Source organism: Solea solea, chromosome 8 (genome assembly GCF_958295425.1).
Source record: "Solea solea chromosome 8, fSolSol10.1, whole genome shotgun sequence".
Taxonomy (NCBI): domain Eukaryota; kingdom Metazoa; phylum Chordata; class Actinopteri; order Pleuronectiformes; family Soleidae; genus Solea; species Solea solea.
In genome coordinates this window covers 4,808,225-4,829,653 of record NC_081141.1, presented here as the reverse complement: position 1 = coordinate 4,829,653, position 21,429 = coordinate 4,808,225, and the positions used below count along the sequence as shown (strand labels likewise).

Sequence of the window (21,429 nt, the reverse complement as noted above, 5' to 3'; positions counted from 1 at the left end):
CAACAGAACACGCAGTAACATACAATACAAAAATAAAAAAAAGGACAAAAACAACAAACTACACACTCGTACTAGTAAACATTTGCTTCCTCACGCTGACAAACACTCAAACACTGTTTTAAATATTTAACTACTGTCACTCGACATGGAAGAAATGTCCGAATCTCAATCTGCAGCGAGAGACGCCAGCGTCCCTGTAACCTATATCCTCTCACACACACACACACACACACACACACACACTAATCCTCCGCGACAGCTACTTATAAAGCTGATGCTGTAGATAAAATGGCAGCGATGCGACGCTGCAGGCGCCGAGCCAGAGTCACACACCTCCTCTCTCAGCTGCTGGAGAACAAGTGCTGAGATCAGCCTTATAATCCGTCTCTAAATCAGGGAGAGGAGGCTCCTGCGGGGCGACCACTCACCCCCCCCACCGCCCCCCCCCCATAAACAGACACACATCTCCCAGACAGCTCATCTCCCAGAATACTTAGCAGGGTTTTTAGACACATAAGATGGGTTCTTTGAGCCATCTGGAGGGGCCTTTCGACAAAAGGGCCCCTCTATGACAGAGTCCATTGGGAACCGGGCCAGCGGATTTAGGGCAGCTTTGATTAGTGGCTTACACTGGGTCACAGCCCCTGGGCATCTGCCAGACAAGCTAACACCCTCATCCCCGTCCTTTACACCCCGACCACTCCGCCCTGCACCTTTCTCTCAACAGATTTGGCTTTCTTGTCCCTGGCATGGCTCGTCACAGCTTGTGTCAACACACAGGTTCACGTCTGGAGTGTGATAATAGATTCAAATGGGATGATGATGATGGGGGGGTGTGTGCGGGGGGAGAATCCTGTTTCATATTTTCAGCATTGAGAGCATTTCCAATCCAACATATGCTTCAAGTTTAGTGTGCGAGCAGTTCCTCTGTGAGCATTCACGACAAGGACGTCCCTTCATGAGTCACATGTATGTTATGGACTTGCATAGCCTAGTTTTATACTACGTATGTACGTATGCAGTATTAGTCGCTGTGTTTATAGACTCTCCACTCTCTCTTTTTAAAGCAGAAACAAGAGGAGACTTTCATCTAAGTGCGTGTGATTTTACATTTGCTTTTGGTTTGCAATTAGTTCGTATTTTTAAGTTCCAGTGTGTAACATTTAGGAGGGTTTATTTAACACACGTGTGTTTCTCCTTAAAATAAAAAGGATTTGGGTTTGTTTGTTTCTTTCGTAGCTGTAACACAAGACGTTTATATGCACGTTTGGCCCACGTCTCGCTCTACAGAGACTGCCAACTTTTCGCTGACATGTCTCGACGGCAGCAGAAAAAGCGAGCCAGGGAACAAGAAAGTAAGACGGAGGAGAACAAGTGGAGAAAGTCGTAAATAGCGTTTACATCCTTCCTGAGGGCTGAGCGGAGGGATCCTCCGTTTCAGTCCCACCAGTAGATGTCGCTAACTCTTACGCACTGGGACAACTTAAACTCTCTTGTCTGTGTGTCTGTGACGGTGAGGTTGAGGGTGGGGACGCGGGGGCTGACCTTGGGCTGGAAGGCTCCTTGCAGCGAGCTGAAGGGTCCTGAGTGTGGGAGCAGCGGGGGCATGCCTGGCATGGTGGGGGGGTAGGAGGGGAAGTACTGGGGAGAAAAAGAGGAGGAACGGGAGACACAAAAAGACACAAAACAAAATCAAACAGAGATAACGTACAGGACTCAAGCATAATGCACACGAAACCACCGCGGCCCGAATGGCAGCATTCAAATATGTCAAATATTTGATTTGCCCGGTGCAAATAAAAAAGTGTGATGAAAGAGGGAACTCACGTTTGAATGTCTGATGAACGGATTGTCCAGTTTGGGGCTGTATTTGTCGAACTGGAAGAGACGGGAGAGAAAAGAATAAGGAAACATAATGATCTCCTCTGTCAAATTCCTCTTTTTTTTTTAAATAATAATGATAATAATAATACCATCTCATTATATTGACATCTTGAAAACACATCATGTGATCAACATCTGTAACTGGTAATAAGCAGGATTATGATCCAGAGTCATAAGCCCTGGAGAAAAGCAGCTGGCTCGCACTGGTCATGGGTTTACTTAAACTGCACGGTCAGATAGGCAGTTAAATTACTAACAATACAGTCGCTTTAGCAGACTGCCAACATGAAGGCAGCCTGCATGATTTTCCAATTGAGCGTACAGAGGTTGGGCGTGGAGGCCCAGCTTTGGGAATCAGACCATTTCAAAACCAGACCAGTTGTTTCTATTCACTGGAAAATTTGTAGAAATGTGAATCTGATTGCTTTTGACTGCAACGTTTTTTTTTTTTTTTTTTTTTTAAAACAACAATCTCCATGATAGAGTTGGGAGGGAGCACATGGAGACATATGGGTTTGTCTTGGGTGTTAGAGAAGCAGACTTCAAACGAGTCTCGGGCAGGAGAACGGGCCAATTCTCTGTGTATAAAATCATGGAAATAATCTATGGAACCTCTTGAATGAGTACTCTGCCTTTTATGACTGAAACCGAATCTAGTAAATGACATTTGCAATGGTTCGGGGCTAATTAAGGACAGATGAGCATGGAACTGATACACTGTAACCCTCGAAAAAAGCCCAACGCCGATGTTCAGAAACAATTTCAGCGGCAGATCTCGGGCCAAGAAGAAAAATCTCAATTACAATTTGCTGTCTCGAAAGCATGTTGTTTGAGGAAAAGGGAATTCTGGTCATATCCCTAAACACATGGGAATCTAGTCAGTAAGCCGAGAAGGAGAGGAGGGAGCGGGAGAGCAGGAGCACGCTGCATGAATGGGAGCTTTGTGTGTCTTTTCACTGGCTCTCTATTTTGAAACGGGCTAATTACAAGTGACAGTAACTTACTCCAATTCCGCAAATTCACAAACCATTTGCAGGTACTTTTTGCGAGTGTTTGCACAAAGCTCCCTTGGCAGCCGCACATGTTTTGGGTTTACATAAAACCAGAAAATGAGTGGGTATGAATCAGAGTTTCTGTGCGCGCGTGTGCTGCGACACGGGTGGTTGCAGAGAGAGAGAGGGAGAGAGAGAGGGAGAGCGGGCGGATTGTTGGCTGAGCTGCTGGTGCAGAGGCAGCGTTCGGGTCAGGGGGGCCCCCCTTTGGTGAACCGGGGCCTTTCACATCTGCACACAGAATGGCAGCCGTCGCAGTGGCGGTGTTGACGGCCCTGTTTGTGGGCGATAATGGGTCCAAATCAAAGACAGGCGGCCCATTGAGAGGAAACTGCGACCCAGCTCTCGAGCTCATTAAACGGCTCCTCTGCATTTCTGAAGGCGCGGCCTGTTTAATGTCTGACACTGGGAGAGAGATTTTGGCTGCTTTATGGCCTTGTAAAAAGGAAAAATCTAAAGCTCTTGCCCTTATTATTTATGGTGCCTGTCACGGTTTTATTGTAAACAGCTTTGGCTAATTAAGGCTTAATATTTCATCTTATAACAATTAAGAATATTCCTGGTCCAAAGACGAGGCAGGGGCAAGGGGGTGGGGTGGCAAAGACACTCAGTGCTGCCATTTGGCAAGTCAGCTGCTTGAGGGTGTTGTACAATAAACAAATATAAAGGCTTCATAATTTCATTAATTACAGCCATTAGCCGAGGGCTGTTATAGAGCTGAACTGACATGGGGCATCTAGAGAGCAAGAGAAGAGAGAGAGAGGGAGAGAGGGGGGGAGAAAGAGAACAATTGGGCCATATGTGGTCTGCCTTTTTACGACAAAACAGTACGACAACCACAACATCATTATAACTCCTGCCTTTCTAAGCATTGGAGAGCAGAAGAGCAGCATTGGAACAGAGGAGATGAAGGGAGAGAGGGGGGAGAGGGGGGAGAGGGGGGAAGGCACAAGTTAAGTAACAACAACACAGTTTCAATTAAAGGGAAAAAAGGGAGCAGAAGACACAAACGGAAGAAAAATCCCTTCACAACAACACAAGGGATGAAGGTTATGTACATCATGGGCGACATAATGGCAGCATTAGAGCGACGTGGAAGTTGCCTCTTTCATCTCCGAAGAGACGAGCGCGTGTCATTCCTAGCACGTAAGAAAACAAGCGGAGCGGCCGGCGTGCGCCACGTCCGAGCGCTCCGCACACTTATCTGTTCCATAAATACCACAAGCTTTGATTTCACATGTACAGGACGGGGGTCATCTTGAAATGGGGCCTTAATGGGGCCACGGGGCTCTCAATCAGAGGTTGTGACATGATGGATTGGATCTATTAGACTAATGCCAAAAAAAAAGCTACAAAAGGGGGGGGGGGTGTCTGAACCGACTGTCAGAGATTGCTGTGCGTTTGAAATGATGGATGAATAGTTATAACCTTCTTTTTTTTCTCCGTTCTCTGAACTAATCCGAGAGCTGCTAGTGTTTGACCCCCCCCCCCCCCTACACAAGACTTAATGGCAGTCAAAGCACGGAAGCAATTAGAAACATTATCAAAACAGTACTGCGGTGATGTCATACCCCATTCATCTACAACAGGGTTATTTGACTGGCTTTGAATTTTGGAAATTGGCAAGTATGGTTGCTATTGAGCTGTGCATGCCCATACGCACACACACACAGATGCCGTCTTTGTAGCTCTTTGTTAACAGGCAAATAAAAACAGTCAGCACCGTTTAAAACACATCCATCTGCAAACAATTGAAAAGCCTGCCTTCAGGCCATTCCCCGCCCCCCCCCCCCCCTTTTTTTTTTTTTTCGTTTTTCATCCACACAGCAAACTCTGAACGGCGGAATCTAAGTGAAGAAGGAGACGAATCATTTTAAATTGAATCAGGTGAGGTTTGCTGGTCTGGCAGACGAGACCAGAGTCTCTGTGCGTGTACGGTTTCTGTGTGCGGAGAGCTGCAGACCATCATCATCATCATCATCATCATCATGTAGAGGTGTGTGTGTGTGTGAGTGGAGGTGGCAGCCAGGGGTCGTGTCGTGCGATGCTCCCAGCTTCTCAACAGGAGAGTACGAAAAAAATCAGAGCAAAATCAAAATGGTGGTCTTTTTGAAAGGGAGGGGTTTGAACAGCTACGGGACATAGTTGGTGAATTTGTAAAAAAAAAAACCGGGGGGAGCTGATTGAAGAGGAGGTCTGGAGGGGGTGACAGTTGGGTGGGTGAGCTTTTTCTTTTCCTTTTTTTTACTTATCCTCACATTTCTGGCTTGGGTACGCACCATGGGGGGTGCGGTGGGCGGGGCGAGGATGGCGGCCGGGGGCAGACTGGCGGGGAAGGGCGTGAAGGTGTGCTGGTGGGTGTGTTGGTGCTGGTGCATGTGCTGGTGTTGGTGAAACTCGGCCCTCAGGAGCGACGCGGGGGCCAGCGGCGCGGCGGACGGCCCCCGGCCCCGCTCTGAACTCTGAACCAGGAAGCGGTTGTTCAGCTCCTGCCTCAGGAGGTCATGCTCTGTAAGAAAGGAGAGCGAAGGAAACCAAACGAAACAAAAGAAAAGAAAAGAAAAGAAAAGAAAAAGGGGGGGGGCGGGGGATGGAGGGGTGGGACAAGAAAAAAAAAAAGAGGCACGGCGCCCAGTCAGTTCTTACAACAAGGGTAGAAGAAAAAAGAAATAGTCACCTGGCATTCTCTGTTTCTCCAGCTCATGCTGTGAGGGTTTTCTACGTGGGGACTCATTGGTGGTGGTAAGAGAGTTGCCTGTGACAATGTGCCAATCAGAATCCCCGAATGAGGCTGGCAATACATGATTGGTTGGTTGAATGATATCAACAGGCTGGTATCTAAAGACAAGAGAGAACCAAGAGTCATCCCAGCAGAAAACACACACACACACACTCTCTCTCTCTCTCTCTCCCTCGAATAGAAAGTATTACAGACACTCATCATCACTGGAGACACTGTCGTGTGCAACAGCTTGTTACAATTTTCGACTTTGTTACCAGGAGAAAGTGAGTGACATGTTCTCCAGATGCACCCCGGCCCCCTATCACCTTTAAATACACTCTATGTTACAATGATTGATTATTATTTTTGTATGTGTAGCACTAAGCAGACTGCATGACTGCCATTAATGGACAGGAAATTCAGGAAGTATGCAGATTCTATTTAGTAAGAAGCTTTTTGTTTGACCTCTCGTTTCAGTGTGTAATGTTCCACTGCACTGCCTCTGAGATAAAGTAGATGTAAATGTATCATTTACTATTCACTGTGCATAGGCACAGACTGTGATCTGGAATATAAATGAATAATAAAAAGCAATGCGTTTTTATTTCAAGACAAAGGCCTAATTCAGGAAAATGTGTTTTCTTTAATAATAGAGTGAATTGGGATTCTGTTCTTTTCTTTCCTGTGTAATCAGTGAAATGGCCAAATGCATCTTTTGAAGTATAAAACAACATATTCTGACTGGCATAGTGAAAATAATCAAAGTGAAGCAAAAAAAAAAGAAAAGAAAAGAAAAGCAGCACTTACCAGAGCAGCAAATCATTTATGAACACGTGACTGAACTCAGCCACACACACACACACACACACACAACACTGTTTCATATAAAACTCTAATCTAATATCTCCAGTTAGTAATATTCCTGAAGTATACATATAGTATGTATGTTGTGAAAAGCCAATTTTTACTTGTTCAACTTTAGGAAACTCATTTTGTCAAAACATTCATAACAACTATATACATTATTAAATAAGTAACCATCCCTATATACCACAGGTGTCAAACTCAAGGCTTTTGTCCACTGACTCACTGATTAGTAGACTTTGAAAACACAGAGCCGGAACCAGAGGGGGGGGTTATATGAGGGGGCTCAGCCCATGATTTGTATTTAGCATACAAATTATTAGGTACCGCCAATTATTGGCTAAGAGACATGTGACTACAGGAGGAGGAAATCAGGCAAGACAGATGGACATGGACAATGGGAAATCATTTGTTATTTGACCTCATCTGGGCCTCGGACCCTGGACTTTGACACCCCTGCGATATACAATAAATACTATAACAGTTTTGAGTTCATGCTGTGCTGCTAAGTGAAGCTCCAGCGTGTGAGGGAGCGCAGCTTTACCTGGGTAGGGGGTGCCGGCTGGGTGCCCGGGCACCACTAAGCTGTTGGTAGGTAAAGTTGGTGGTGGAGGCAGTGTGGCTGGGGTTGCAAACATGGCCGGAGGGCGATGGGCCGGGCTCCTCAGGGAGGAATAATGCGAGGTAGAGAGGTTGGCTATGGACAGAGGCAAGGCGGGAGCCGAGGACGGCAGTCCACTGAGGTGGTGGTGATGGTGGTGAGGGGACGGGGGCAAGTGCTGTTTGGGAAGAGCCACCGGACTGCTGCGATGGCTGAAGATTTAATAGAAGACAAAGCAGAGAAAAGGAATGATGATTTATGTTGGTAATCAACACAAACTTCATTAATTTACCCAGTGTGACACATTTAATTAAAGCGCCGATAAAAACGTCCGCTTCTGTTTGTTTATGATGATGTTTGACACTTTTTCTTTGACAACATGAGAGTTATTATTATTTTTGTCAATTAGGCTCCTTGGGATGCAAAAGTAAACAGTGTAAAGTGTCGTATGTTCTGTGGTGGTGCTCGGTGAAATATGGTGAAACAGCTGACAGCTGCTTATTACAAGTTTGTGCTGTGAAAAATCAATAGCAAGTCAATATTGTTCCCAGTAAATTGTCCCATTGGACTACATTATACTAATTTGGAAATTGCTGCAGTTGATTGCCGCCTCTGCGACTGCGGCTGACAAGGACGCAATAAAGGAAAGTGGTCGTGGCTACAACGGAATATCATCATCTGCTCGATGACAAAAATAATCGCTCGCCTGATACTGAACTTGAGCTCGCTCATTGTTAGTGTTACTCTCAGAAGACTGAGGCTGCGGGAATTCTGCAGAACATTGAAGTTTGCACATATTTCCATGGATAACCGTGATTAATCATTGTGACATATATCACATGATCATAAAATGTGAATAACAAAATCATATTTTAATATGATGAGATAAATGGGAGCTTCATAGCCACACTGTAATACCTCCACACTTTGGAAAGCAGTGTCTTCGTGGGTTTGTGTTTTTAATCATAAACAAATGCCTTCTGTTTTATAAACCTCTGTAAACCCAAACACGCCCCCGTGCAACCACCTACCTGATGTCGTGGAGGCTGCTGTACTGCAGCGGGTGATGCAACTGGTGGCTGATAATTGACCGTGCGTGGTGCTGTGGAGGCAGAACAACACGTGGCTCCTGGTGTGGGTGTTGATGTGGGTGTTGATGTGGGTGCGGAGGGTGGGGCTGGGGATGGGGTGGTGCCTTCAGCAGGGGAGGGGTAGGGATAGGGGGCGGAGGCTGCTGCTGCTGCTCCCTCTTGACACTGAGGGGAGGAGGGGTCGGGAGGCGTAACCTAGGAGGTTCTGGAGGCGCCGCCGCTGCGGCGGGGGCGGGGGAGCCTGTGGGTGCCGAAGCCGGGGTGGGGCTGGGCACGGGAGGCGCGAAGGGCACCTCGCTGATGCTTTGCTCCTGACTCCGCTGGAGCCCTGATACTTTGGCCGAGCTACAGGTCTTGGACTCAGGAATCTCATTCGCTGGCACACCTGAGGAGAGAGAGAGAGAGAGACACAGCGACATGTAAAAACTAAATCTGATTGAGAGAGTGCATGAAGACGCACAAGAGTGGAGAAACAGGACATGGGTATAATACATCACATGATTCATCTCGCCAAGGCTTTCTTAACCATGAAAGGAGCTCTAAAATATCAATACTCTTTCATAGTATGATACTGTATTGATTATTTGAAGTGCCATATCGACATACCAGGAATATTCTAACAGCATATGCCGACCGACTGTAAGATTAAACCTGGAACCTGGTTAGAATGTTACTGCAGGTTAACGTGCTTGATCGGTGACGAGTACGACGTAGCTGCCTGGCCTTTGTTACAAAGCCTGAGGTTCCTCTTGTCTCTGTCTCCCCAGGTTCCATTAAGTGTTTAATCAGGTCATTTTCATGCTTGACTATAATCAGATGATCCAATTTCTTCCCGCGATCCAGTCAGTATGAATAAATCACAGCTAATTAAAGTTAAATGTCGGCCTCTATTCAGGGCTTTGCTGAGCACACAATCTGGCATGAAATAATTATGTTTCAATTCTGCTGTGAAGAGAGATCATGGCCCTTATCTTGGCCTCTCTGCCACTGCACATTTCTATCCTCCCATCCTGATCTTTCACGGGATTTGGGGAAACTGCAGCAGAGCACTCTGAACTTGGCCACTTTGTCTTTACCATTCATCAGGGAGCTTTTCAGCAGATAAGAAGCTTTTATGATCACCATTCCAGTGAACAATGACTTTTCATACTTGCGCTGATGCAGTTTAATGACTATAATTACATGCTGTTGTAGCAGGAAAATGACACCTTTTACATACTAAGAATTCTCAAAGCACTTCGGGATCTTAATGAAAAAGAAAAGACATCTTGGAGTTAAAAGAAAAAAACTAAACGAGCAACAAAGACACTGATTTGGAGGAGATGGAAGTGCAACGGAGAAAACAAGACTTGAGCTCACTTGCGTCGGAGAAAATCTGAGAAAGACGTGGATGGAGACGGAAGAACAGAGGAGACGACGCTCTCCAGGCGGCTTTAATCTACAGCTAAAATGCAGCAGTGCTTCAGTCAGAAGGCTTACTCGCTTTGCAATTAAAAAAAGCTCCACGGGCACTTTCAACGGTAACAAAAACTCAGAGGAGCTGGGAGCTGCTGTCAAGCCAGTGAGAACTCGATATGCAGCCTGCTAATGGAATATCCAGTCCCTATTAACAGACTGCTTAATCTTTCAAGGATCCTTACACCCATAAAAAGACCAATAAAAAGGCAGGGCAGAGCTTTTATTTTTGTATTTGTTGAACTCCCTCTCCCTTGCTTCTTGCATTTTATGAGAGAACTGGGCCTGGCTGAGGTGTCACGATTTTCGAATGAATGCCGGGGTCTGGGTGTTCTGTATATAAACCTCCAGATTTATAGAGGTCTGGGATTTGGATTAAACTGTCAGGCTCTTTCCCTGCAAGCGATGGAAGCATGAAGGCAAAGACAAAGAGACGGGCACAGACAGACAAACAGAGAGGGAAGAAGCAAATATCCACAGTCGAAATGTCGCCGCCGGCTGATGTTGCCGTGGCAACCTGCTCTCCCAGACACAATGTGAGCCGAGTATTATGGAATGGAGCCTCGACCACTAGAAGATAGAGAGGGGTATTTCTAATACGAATGCTGGGAAGCCAGGGCCACAGCGAGTGCCGGGTTATCTTAATGATGATTCTAATGGGCTCTAATGGAGGCAGGGAGGTATCAACCCATACCTCATTAAAATCACTCTGCAAACGGCAACACACAAAGTTTTCATTCTGGGCACATTACAGACTCACAAACAGACACATATTCTGCAGTTGTAACGTCTTCATTTCGGTAGAGCAAGAGAATCAATAACAGTTGATTTCATTTACTCCAGCAAAAGTGTATTCAATTCCAGCAACAACTTTGCTCTCTTTGCACCTTAATCCTCAGCTTCTTCAGCATCATACAACAAGTCACAAATCCTACAATAATATTCACCATTATTGGCCACTTTACCATGTTACACCTAGTGTTGCAGCAGCAGCAGCAGCAGCCATGTTGGGTGTAAACTAACACATACTGATGACAAGTTGACAGAAATATCCCGATACCTACAGGCTACATGTAGCAAAAACACCACACGATGTGTCAACTGGATGTCAACAATGTGACATATTCAGAATTGTGTCGTTCTTCTCTTCCTGAGCACATGAAAACACACTTTTGCCTGCAACGACACACTGAGGGAAAGCCACGGGAAGTCGTGTGAAGCAAACGCCATGGTGTCTTTACGAAACAAAAACCTACTGTCCTGAAGCGCTGCCCCACAAACCTGAGCAGATGGTACGAGTGAGTCAAGCAGGTTGGAGGGCAGCCCGGTGGTGGTGGTGGTGGTGGTGGGGGGGGGGGGGGGGGGGGGGGGGCGCCGTCCCCCACCACACCCCACCGCTCCCGTTAGCTGGGTTAGCGCACCGGGGGACAGGGACGTTCCCTAGGGGGCGCGTTGGCAGGTCTGCTCACCAGATGACTTCTCATCCCACTATTGATCTTTTTATAGTTGTTCCTGTGCTCCTGTGTACTCGTGGGAATTAGGCCTTGCCCAGTGCACACGTGCCTGAGTTTGCAGTGATATGGGTTTGGACAAGAGAGGGGGGGGAGGGGTTGGAGGGACTAATGTGGCAGACGGACAACAGGCCGCTGGGATTCACTGGTAATGACTGATGTGTCCAGCGGGGAATCTGGGGTGAGCACGGTGTCACTACACAGCTGTTCCTGCCGCCAATATCCTTCACTTGTGACCCTGTTTGTCTCTGCGGAACATCTGGAGAGCTGGCACAGATCTGGTCCTCTGTGGCCTTTATGAAGCCAGATGGCCCAGCTTGGAATGACTTGGACCAGCCTGGAATGGCTTGGCCACGGACTGCACTAGGATGGGAAAATTGTCATCATCCAGGGGACCTCAAAAAGAATGAAATGCCTGGTTGTTGTCATCGGGATTTCCTTGTAAAACATGGCCTGCCAACACGTGCCAAGTCAAATGCAGAGGTCCAGAAGGACAGCACTGCACTCCTCTGAAGCTTTGAGATGCAAAACTGTGGCCTTAAAAAATCCAAACCACTTTATTTTAAACACACACCTGGCCACCTGCAAATAGACCCAATGAACTCATGAATGAGACAAGAGCCCTAGAGAACATTCTCATCTGGCCTCGAACAAATGGCGCGCATGCAAAATAACGCGTTCCATAAATTACCCGCTCGGAGCTGAGGCCGACGCCAGTATATACAACCGCCAGGGAAACTCAACTTGTATGCAAAAAGCTTTTTCAGATTAGATAAGAGGGAATGCAAATTCTCCCAGTGCTAAGAGAAGCTTTAAGCCACTGGGTGTTCTCATTTACTAGGCAAACACTGCGGTTCACTTCCTTCACGGCTTTGCCAAAACAGTCAAGGCGCTGATAAAATAAGGACCTAGGCAGATAGATATACAGTATAAATCAAATGGTATATATCTTCTGAGAGGATGCAGAAGGTATGTGAGACAGCACGCCGCCTTGTTCCATCTCCTGCTGGCTCTGGTTGACAGAATATTCTGCTGCACTTGATGGCTGAGCTCACAATGATTTGGTTTTTGTACCTCTCGAGACAGGCAATCTGCACAGAGCCAAGGCTTAGCTCACGAGTGAGTGACTGCGAAAGATGGCTATAACAGATACTAGCAGAAGGCAGGAAACCACACTCTTGCCAATCAACACTTCATTGCCATGAGGTCATAAAAAAAGTTGGGGCGCTTTCAACAAAAACTGATTTTGCACGAGAGGAAGAAAAAAGACTGAGCATTGTTGAATCATTGCGGTAATAATAAAATCATAGGAGAATTTTGTAAATGGCTTGCTTTGCCTCACAGTATTTAATCTGCCTCAAGCATCTCCAAGCTGGTAACGAGGGGAGCCAAGGCGGCATTTTTGCAAATCACTTTGTGATGTTAATGGGGGAGTGGACGAGGAGCTGGCTGAGATAGCTCAAGAGTGGGGACAGCTGGCATGTTCCAATTAATTCTTTCTGTCTCTACGCTGCACCAGACAAAAGGAGTGGATGGCAGCAGAAAACGAGGAAGGGTGTTAAGCTGTAACACATTTACAGTCAGAGCCCAGGCATAAATTGAGAACCTAATGTTCATTTCAGAGAGCTGGCAGCTCGAGCTGCGGGATGAGTCAGTTTTTCCTGTGCATATCAGATCCCAATTCAAACTCCAGCCATATGGTGCAGGACACATATGCTGTTCACCTCTCATGGCACATGTGACAGTGTTGTGGATGAGAGAGAAGGGCTGGGAAGTGAGGCGGGGAGAGAGGAAGACAGTGGCCTTGAGGTTGATTGTAAAAATCAACGTGGCCTTGGAGGCGGTGAGAGTCGGCCAGCGGGAGGTGATAACGCTGGCTGCAAAAAGAAGAAGAAGAAAGAACAGAGCTCTATGGGATTAAAAGGGACTACTTTTTGTTGTAAATGAAGTTCCCAGCTGGGATTGTCCAATCATTGCTTGTTAGCAGGTGACATACTGTATATTTCTGCTTTCAAAAACTGACGTGGCGCTGGCCAAATTGCGAATCTCGGGGCTCCACAAGAGAGTTTGTTTTGCAACTGGAGGACAACGTCCATTTCTTTCCAAATCCTATCACGTCCTTATATCCAGACAAGTCTCTTCAACACTCGCACGTCCCTGTTCCAACCTGAATCTCCGTCCAGGCCCGTCCCCCTGCAGAGCTGCTCCGTGGGACAGCCATCACTCTCAGACTCTTATGAACACAACCAGGTCGTCTGAGGTCAGTGCCACTGGGCTCTCCCAAATAAAAAAAGGGGGGGGGGGGGCATCGTGAAACTTTCAACAGAAAAGATCAAGTCTAATGGTTCCTCTGACACGGCCCACCCTGCCAGCCTGGAATTTGACCCCTTTCACTGTCACTGACCCGGGTGACCCCTCTCGCCCTGAGGCCACTGTGGACAGACAGCCGACAGGAAGGAGGGGGCGTGGGCGAATTTCAAAGATGGATTTTGTGCTGAAAAGAACGAGAGGCTGCAGGAATTATTTGTGCACCGCTGCCGAGCACTCGCCTTATCGTTTCATTAATTAGCGTGACACGCCCACCTTATGGACCCGCGCGCCGCAGTGGCAGCTGTCTCAACTGATTACGGCGGCGGACGTGTTGCTGCAATTATCAAGGTGACTGGAGACAACGCCTGCCACTTCTAATAAAAGACTTAACTCCTGCGTTCCACATCACAGCACAGTGGTAAGTGGACAGCCGCAGCCTCCCCACATCTCTCATACCTTCAAGACCTTTTCAGTGTCTCTCCATGGGCTGCCATGGAACACAGTGTGGGCTGTAGTTCTTGAGCAGCGTGTCAGCTTTACTTTAGCTTGCATAATGCCTGAACAGTATCACTTTGGTGCCCCACAGGAAATCATCCTCTTTTAGCCCACCAGCTGGCCGACAATCCACAGAGAGTATGAAGGGAAAGGAGGTGGGAGAGAAAAGAGAGATTGAGAAAGAATGACGAATAAAAGATACAAAGGCAGGCGGCGTTTGCCAGAGCGCGTCAAGTCCAAGCAGAAACAGAAGGGGCGAGTGCACAGCAATGTAAACAGATCTCATGTATGAACATGCAACAAGCCCACATGCCTTTAAGTGGATATAATATTATCTTTCAGTGGCGTACTGATTACTGCTCAAAGGAAGGGAAATGGCTGAGTGAAAATCCTTCAACAAATCCGAAGTGGCATGACAGTGGGCTGAAAGAGCCTGCATGTTTTTCTTTTCCTCCTCCACCATCTCCATTTTCACTTCCCACTCTGAAAGCAAAGCAACAATTGGAAGCTGACAGCTCCTAACCATTCACCATAGCTCATTCGCTGTTTTGACACATGCAGCCGCTGCAGTTTAGCGCCATATAAGCAGTCGGACAAACAGCTTCGCAGACATATCGTATTTCTATAAGTGTTTTGCAGATGTAGCGAGGTTTGACGACACGCTCGAGATGTCAAGCGGCAGTTTCAACCGCGGCTTGATCTACACACCTGCTTAATGCAGACATAGCAGCCACATTACCGATATCATATACAGTCATAGCATCTGACAGCTAAGAGTGCTGTGGCCGAGTCAGCTGAAAACAAACATCTCTTCACCACATTTCTTCTTCTTGTCATGTTTGGAGGCATCGTGTTGTAACACGCAACGACCGCTGATCCTCGCGGCGCGGATCAAAGCTCGGGAATACTTCTCATGTCGGTGCACACTCGCTTACATTACAACACGCCACAGGTATGTCACTGCACGGTGCAGAACAAAGACTACACTAAAAATAATTATCCTTACCAAATACCACATTAGCAAATATCAAAATAAAATACTTTACCTACTTCAACTTTTCAAACATCACATTTTTAAGACTTTTTTGCAACTGCATCAGACATGGTGTAAATTTACGTCTGAAAAAATTCGGGGAATGTACGTCAAAAATGTGATGTGGGAGGGGCCAATAAGTGCGCCGTCCCCTGTCCAAATTCACCCCAATTAACGTACATGCACGAAAATCGGTACACATGTGTAGAAGGTGGAGATGAAGAAAAAATGACATTATGACCACGACCCAAACCCAACAGGAAGTCATTTTTGGACGATTTTGGACCAATGGTATTTGAACGAACTTGTATAATTACAAGTTCGCAAAACGTGAAGATACATTTCATTTACATGAATATAAAACAGGGAAACAAAAAAACTATTTGTGATTATTTCACTAAATAAAATCTTGACTTTGTTGTTGAACATTTTTACATAACCGGTGTAAACCTGCAGAACATTTCAACATGATCTACAGTGGCTGTGAAATGTCCCTCAGAGGGAAAGTTGTCTGTGTGTAACAGTAAGATCTTAGTGGACTATTTGTCCAAAGATAGCACCCCAGTGTGCGCTCAAGTGCCTCGGGTTAAGTTTCTCATTTCTGTCGGCCCCCCAGGAAAACACACTGTCCAGTATAGACCCACTGTAATCGATGCCTCTTCTATAGGAGGATCCTGCTGCTGAGCTGCTCCTGGGGTGTTGCCGGATAATTAGGCCTACAGATGGAGACCCGGCAGCTGTTGAAGACTCGACACGAGCTGCCATTTTCCCCTTCAGGTGGCTAAGTGCCAAAGGAGCGGCGTTTTTATGAGCTACAAGCCTTTTTTTTTTCCACAGCAGCATGAGCCTGCGGTGTCTGAACGAAGACTTAAAAAAGTGGGGTGGGAGGTAAATTACATGTCAAGGCTGATAACACACTTAGACCAAGGTGGAGATGTTTGAAATAGCTCTCACAAAGAGCTTAGTTAAACAAACACGCACAAAAGCCTTGTCAAAATCACTCCGCTCCCTCTCCCGAACCACCACATCCTCACCCAGCACAGGAAAAGAGTGACAATTAGAGGGTGTATCAGGTTCGTTTACATTCACTGTCCTTCCTTGTACCCCATTCATCATTCTTGATTAGACAGAGAGGGATCACGACACAAACAGAGGGGGATAAAGTGACCCAGTCTGGAGGAGAAATTGGGAGAGAGAGGTTAGTTAATAAGGCCGAGGAGAGGGGAGAGAAAGAGCAGAGGGCAGGGAGTTGTGTCAGGTAAACTAATGGAGACAAGGCCTAGATCCTGACCTGTAGTGGGGGCACGCACACACACACACACACACACACACACACACACACCATTGTCTGCTTCCCTCTCCTCTAAGCCTTTGCCACACATATAGAAGCACTAAACCACCCACAGATGTAGGAAAAAGTGGGTCTTGCTTCGTTGAGCCTTAGTCGACAAAACCCCCCAGAAAAACAGTCTGCACGTTTTCAGCAATTCACCACGGCGCTCCAAGTGTGGCAAGTGAAGGATTGATTTGTTTGGAGTGTGAAGGCGCTGCGTCGGTTTGGGGAAACGTGTGAATGTGAGTAAGTCTGCGAGGACAGAGAGGAAAGCATGGTGAAACTAAATTGTTCTCCGAAATGAGCCAAATCGCTTGCGAGATGAAACAGACTACGCCGAGGGGAAAAAAAAAACAAAACAAACCACAACAACAATAATTCAAGGCTCCAGAAAACTGTCAAGCAAGCCGGGCTGGCACAAAAAAAAGAGAAACAAAACAATACAAATATCTTCTCTCTGCTCGACATATTTCAGACTACAGATGACAAAAAAACAACAACAATGGAAGAAGGAGAAGAATCTAAATCACATCGGCAAGTGTGTCTGGCTGTTTCCTCCATGAGTCCATGTTGAAGCGGAGGCTGCACACCACATCAAACCCTGTAAATTCTCCTGATAGCCTCCTCTTTCCCTTTAGCAGCCAGCGCTTGGATTATTGTGTGCAGCTAAAAAGTAAGTGCTGGGAGTGTCACACTTGAGAGTGTGTTTTAAGCGCCATAAAGCAACAAGACCCAGATGGCTCGTCCGCCCTGAAAAACATGTCCACCCTACCTCAGCTCCAGCAGCACCTGCTACCCGGATTAGGTCAGTGCTACGCCGAGCCAGCTCAGTAATACAGTGTGCCGCAGCAGATAAGGAGGCCTGTGCTCTTCAGCACTTGCCCCGCACTTAACCGCTGATGAGCCAATACCTGTTTCCATGATTGTAGACGTAGCTGTATATTGATCTTTTCCAAAAAACAGACAGACATGATTCCGTCGCAATTCCTGACCATTAGGCTACAACAGATGGGGTCTTTTCATCGTCGATATCAGTGATTATCATTTTAAAGGCGAAAGGTGACTGGTGTTTTTGTTTTTTTTACATTAAATAATGCGACATCCAAAACTAATAAGACTAATAATGAGTCACATTGTGAGTATTAAACTATGAACACATGTCTTGACATGTTTAAATCATCCATGATCATTTGAACGATTTTTGAATGCAATTATTTTGACAGGAATTGCATTTTTACATCATTATTATCATTTTGATTTGAAAACTGTGTGATATTTTTGCAGATGTGTGAGGCACAAAGATGTTCTCTTCGGTCTGTAGAATAAGATTTGTATAGATAAAGACAATAATTCATCAAAAATTATATTTCAACACATATTGCACCTTGTGCGATTTGAAAACTGCAGTAGACCATATTGCGATTTCGATAAAATTTCGATTAATTGTTCAGCCCTAATTTGTACTATTGGTTAATTTATGTAAAATATATACAAGTGCTCTGCAATTCAAACACAAACAAAGTGGGTAAACAGACCGTAAGTCAATAAATGTTTAGGGTTAACAATTTTAACTCAGAACAGAGATATTTTCTCTTATCCAGGAAAAATATCAACAAGCACATGTATTTATCAGTCGTGGTCTTAATGAATCGTGCTGCTGGAGCTCTGTGCGCACTCCTCCATGGGTCATGTGGCTTTGGAGCGGTCTCCCTCGCTCCGTCCCAAAGCAAACAGCAGTGAATTCCCAGTCCTGCTGCTCACATCTCAACACAGCAGCACTAACCCAACAACCAGGGAGGTTGAAGCCCGTGCTCTGCTGAATGGGGTATTACAGTCAGTCAGAGGCCATTAGGGGCCCCATGACCAGGGCCCAGTGCAGGGAATTCACCAAAAGCCAAAAACAACGGCAAAACAGATGACCACTTGAATATTGGAGGAGACAAATTTGTGCATGTGCTGCTTAAAAAAACAAAAAACACACACTCTAAAAGTGCCAAATGCAGGCCCTTGTGTCTCAGAAAATGACTGCCTGTCTGTTAACAAACACCGGGGCGATTAATGGCGCTCACACCCGGTGAAATACAGGACAAAACACAGGCTGTTTCTCTGCAGCGCGTGTCAGGTTACCACTTTCACCATGTGTTGGCTTTTTTTACAGCTAATAGCTGAAGAGAAAATGTCTTCAAACATAGTCCAAAGCTGCAGTAATGATGCCAGACTGATAGACACGTGGACGCTAACGCTACGCCACTGGAAAGACATTGAGAGACACTGACATTTGAATAAACAGTAGACGACCACACATTCAGAAATATTTGGAAAATACTTTATATTTCTGTTTGATCTGGGATCTTGTTTCCTGCATTTATCCGCCCCCCCTCCCACAATCCTCTCTGGCACATTCTCCGTCCTTGTCCATCACGGAATCTGAAGCATTTTACATCCGCTCTGCTCCTGGCGCTGGTTTCCCCATCTTTATAAGCCTGTGTGAGCTGCTTCCCAAAATGTCCAATCCATTACAAGCATGTTTGTAATATCCATCTTGGCTGACGACTGTCCCCTTGCCAAAAATTGTGCTTTATCCAAGTGTCGTGTTTGGCCACAATCGCCGACCATCTGGCTCCGTCGATGAGCGTTACAGCCTCATCTGCAAACAACATTGGCTCTGCACTGTTCAACACAGATGAGCTTAAAATGCACATAGAGGGGAAACTGGGATCTTCAAACAAACGCAGGGAGTGATGGGGGAGAAAACACCCCCCCCACACCCCGCTCTTCCAGGCAGAATGACTGGAGCTGGGAATAAAGGACTGAAAACAAGAAAACCTCTGAGTGATAACCGGCGATGCGCTTTACATTTCAGGCCTGACAGCTGACAGCAGATAAGACGCCGGTCATGTATTCTCACAAGTAAACAATGGAAATGCTTTCCGCGCCGCAGCTGGCTGTGCCTTCACAGGAGGAGGAGGAGGAGGAGGAGGAGGATTAAGATTAGACAGAAGATATGATGAGAGATTTCACTCTCTGGAGTTATCCTTTCTAAAGTCTTTGCTCTAACCCCTCTAAAAACAAAAAAAAAGAAAATACAAAAATCTATTAAATTTCATACCGATGATGCTTGACATTGTCGTCGAGCTGCTCGTCTAACTTCTCATTTCACTCATTCACGGGTGAAGTGTGAGCGTCCTACACGCGGCCTGAGAGATGTTGATTTGAAGTCAACGAGACCACAGTGCGAGCTACTGAGACGAGGCAGCAGCACTGCCAATAATCACTTATTGAATTATCTCTTTTTGGAATAGTCTGCAAAACAGCTGTTGTATCCAAGGTGTAATAACAGGTGAGGGGTAATATGTGCAGACCAATAATAACATACTAGTGGACTGCATTCAAAGAAAGATAAGAAAAGTACATCACAGTGTGACGGTGCTCGTGTTTTGACTATTCACTGTTCACTCTGTGAATATCTTTTACCTCAGTGAGTCATTTCCAGTCTCTCCAGCGTGAAACAAAGTCAAACTGGATTTAATTAAACAAGCGGGACGTGTTTGCTTCATTAACCTGAGCTCTCGCGAAGGGGATGAACGCGTCGGAGTGTCTTGTTAATTCAGAAAAACCACAGCAGGAATAGAAAATCTAAACTAAATGAGAGAACTTACTTACAGATTTTACAGATTAAGTAAATGTAAACACTTTCTAAGGGAAGCACTGGTCTCCTGTGTGTGTAGTCAAATGGCTCAGGCTATACGCACAGTAATGCAGTGATTAAATACTTTCATGTTGATTTAATGCTGGAAAAAAAAACCCCATGGTAAATGAATATAGCAACCTGTTCAGTATAATGAAACAGAAACTGTCTGTGAAGGTTCATCCAGGTCATTATATCTTTTATTCTCATATCTCCTTCTGGAGAAAGTCCACTTGCCTCGATCGCCACTCGAAAAATAAAGATAATGTTGGGCAGATAAAATGCTGCCAATCGCCGTGACAACTTAACACTAAAAGTCCCTCATGGCCGTTAGTGATTTTGTATTTGTTCCCCTCTCAAAAGCCCAAACTAAATCCATATTCAGTCAATGAACAGCGAGTGTCACAATAGAGCCTAATCACACAGCTTTCAGTGCGACTCCCACTTTCTGTCACAATAGCGTATCACCACCCGGGGGCTCGCTGACACAGATGACAGCCACTGATAGGACTGAGTGACAGGTGTCAAGTGCTCCGACACGTCACGGCTAACGCAGGCGAGAGGGAGAAACACACCGAGCCGCTGTTTCCAGACTAAAACGCAAGCAGCAGTAATTCAATACTTGAAAGAGTTAATATTTAATGCACACTGGGGATGTTGGCAGTGAACAGACATTTTTCTAATGGACATAATAGAGCCTCTAAAGGGGCCACAGAGTGCACACGGGGATAACGTGACGTATCACCCAGGACTTTACAAGCCGGCTAATTGCTGCGCTGCTGACGACCACGGGGCCGTCTTTGAAAACAACCGGTGCGGTCTCCAATCAGACAAACCCAAACAACCCCCCGCGTCAGCTTTTTAAGGTGCCAGGTCGTGAAGGGGGTTGTGTATAAATATTGAAGAGGTATTAAAATAATTTATGGAACACCACAGTGTAACAGGACGCGTGCGTGCGAGTGTTTTGTCTCCTCTCGCTCCTCTCTTGCAGCACATCATGAAACGATGGGCAGCAGCGGTGCACGCTGGGAATTCTGTAATTGCTTTTTCTGTCCCTGAAGCAGGCCTTCCTGCTTTAAATCAAAAAAAGGCAATCTCTGTCAGTGATGGCTCAATTAATAATTAAACACATGTCTTATCTCTGCCCACCTCCCACTATTTATTTTCATCTCTCTGACAGGGATGGCTGCACAAACAGCAATAGCACCATCAATAAAGGGACCGTTAATAACGGCCGCTTTTCACCAAAAACAAATCACCCAAATGTCCCAAGTCGGCGAACAGTAATAACACCAAGATTAATAAAGAATCCAGACACATTATTTGGTTTCCTCTAATCCCTCATACTGTTCTCACACTCTGAAGTAAAACGTGTTTTACAAAGAGTTTG

The 21,429-nt window shown here is 45.9% G+C and overlaps 1 protein-coding gene across 9 annotated transcripts in view; it reads right to left on the bottom strand.

Annotated features, from left to right (window-relative positions):
• fbrsl1 (fibrosin-like 1) overlaps window positions 1-21,429 on the bottom strand; it is a 280,456-nt gene that overhangs the window by 7,338 nt on the left and 251,689 nt on the right. For 7 of the 9 annotated variants that reach the window (XM_058637274.1, XM_058637269.1, XM_058637275.1 and 4 more), the window contains 5 exons: window positions 8,155-8,599; window positions 7,067-7,335; window positions 5,195-5,445; window positions 1,828-1,878; window positions 1,546-1,641 (listed from right to left, as the gene is read on the bottom strand). In XM_058637274.1, the coding sequence (XP_058493257.1) occupies window positions 1,546-1,641; window positions 1,828-1,878; window positions 5,195-5,445; window positions 7,067-7,335; window positions 8,155-8,599 (1,112 nt within the window). Of the gene's footprint in view, window positions 1-1,545; window positions 1,642-1,827; window positions 1,879-5,194; window positions 5,446-5,613; window positions 5,775-7,066; window positions 7,336-8,154; window positions 8,600-21,429 lie in introns of all 9 variants that reach the window. The other 2 variants (XM_058637271.1, XM_058637276.1) reach the window with 2 other exon arrangements.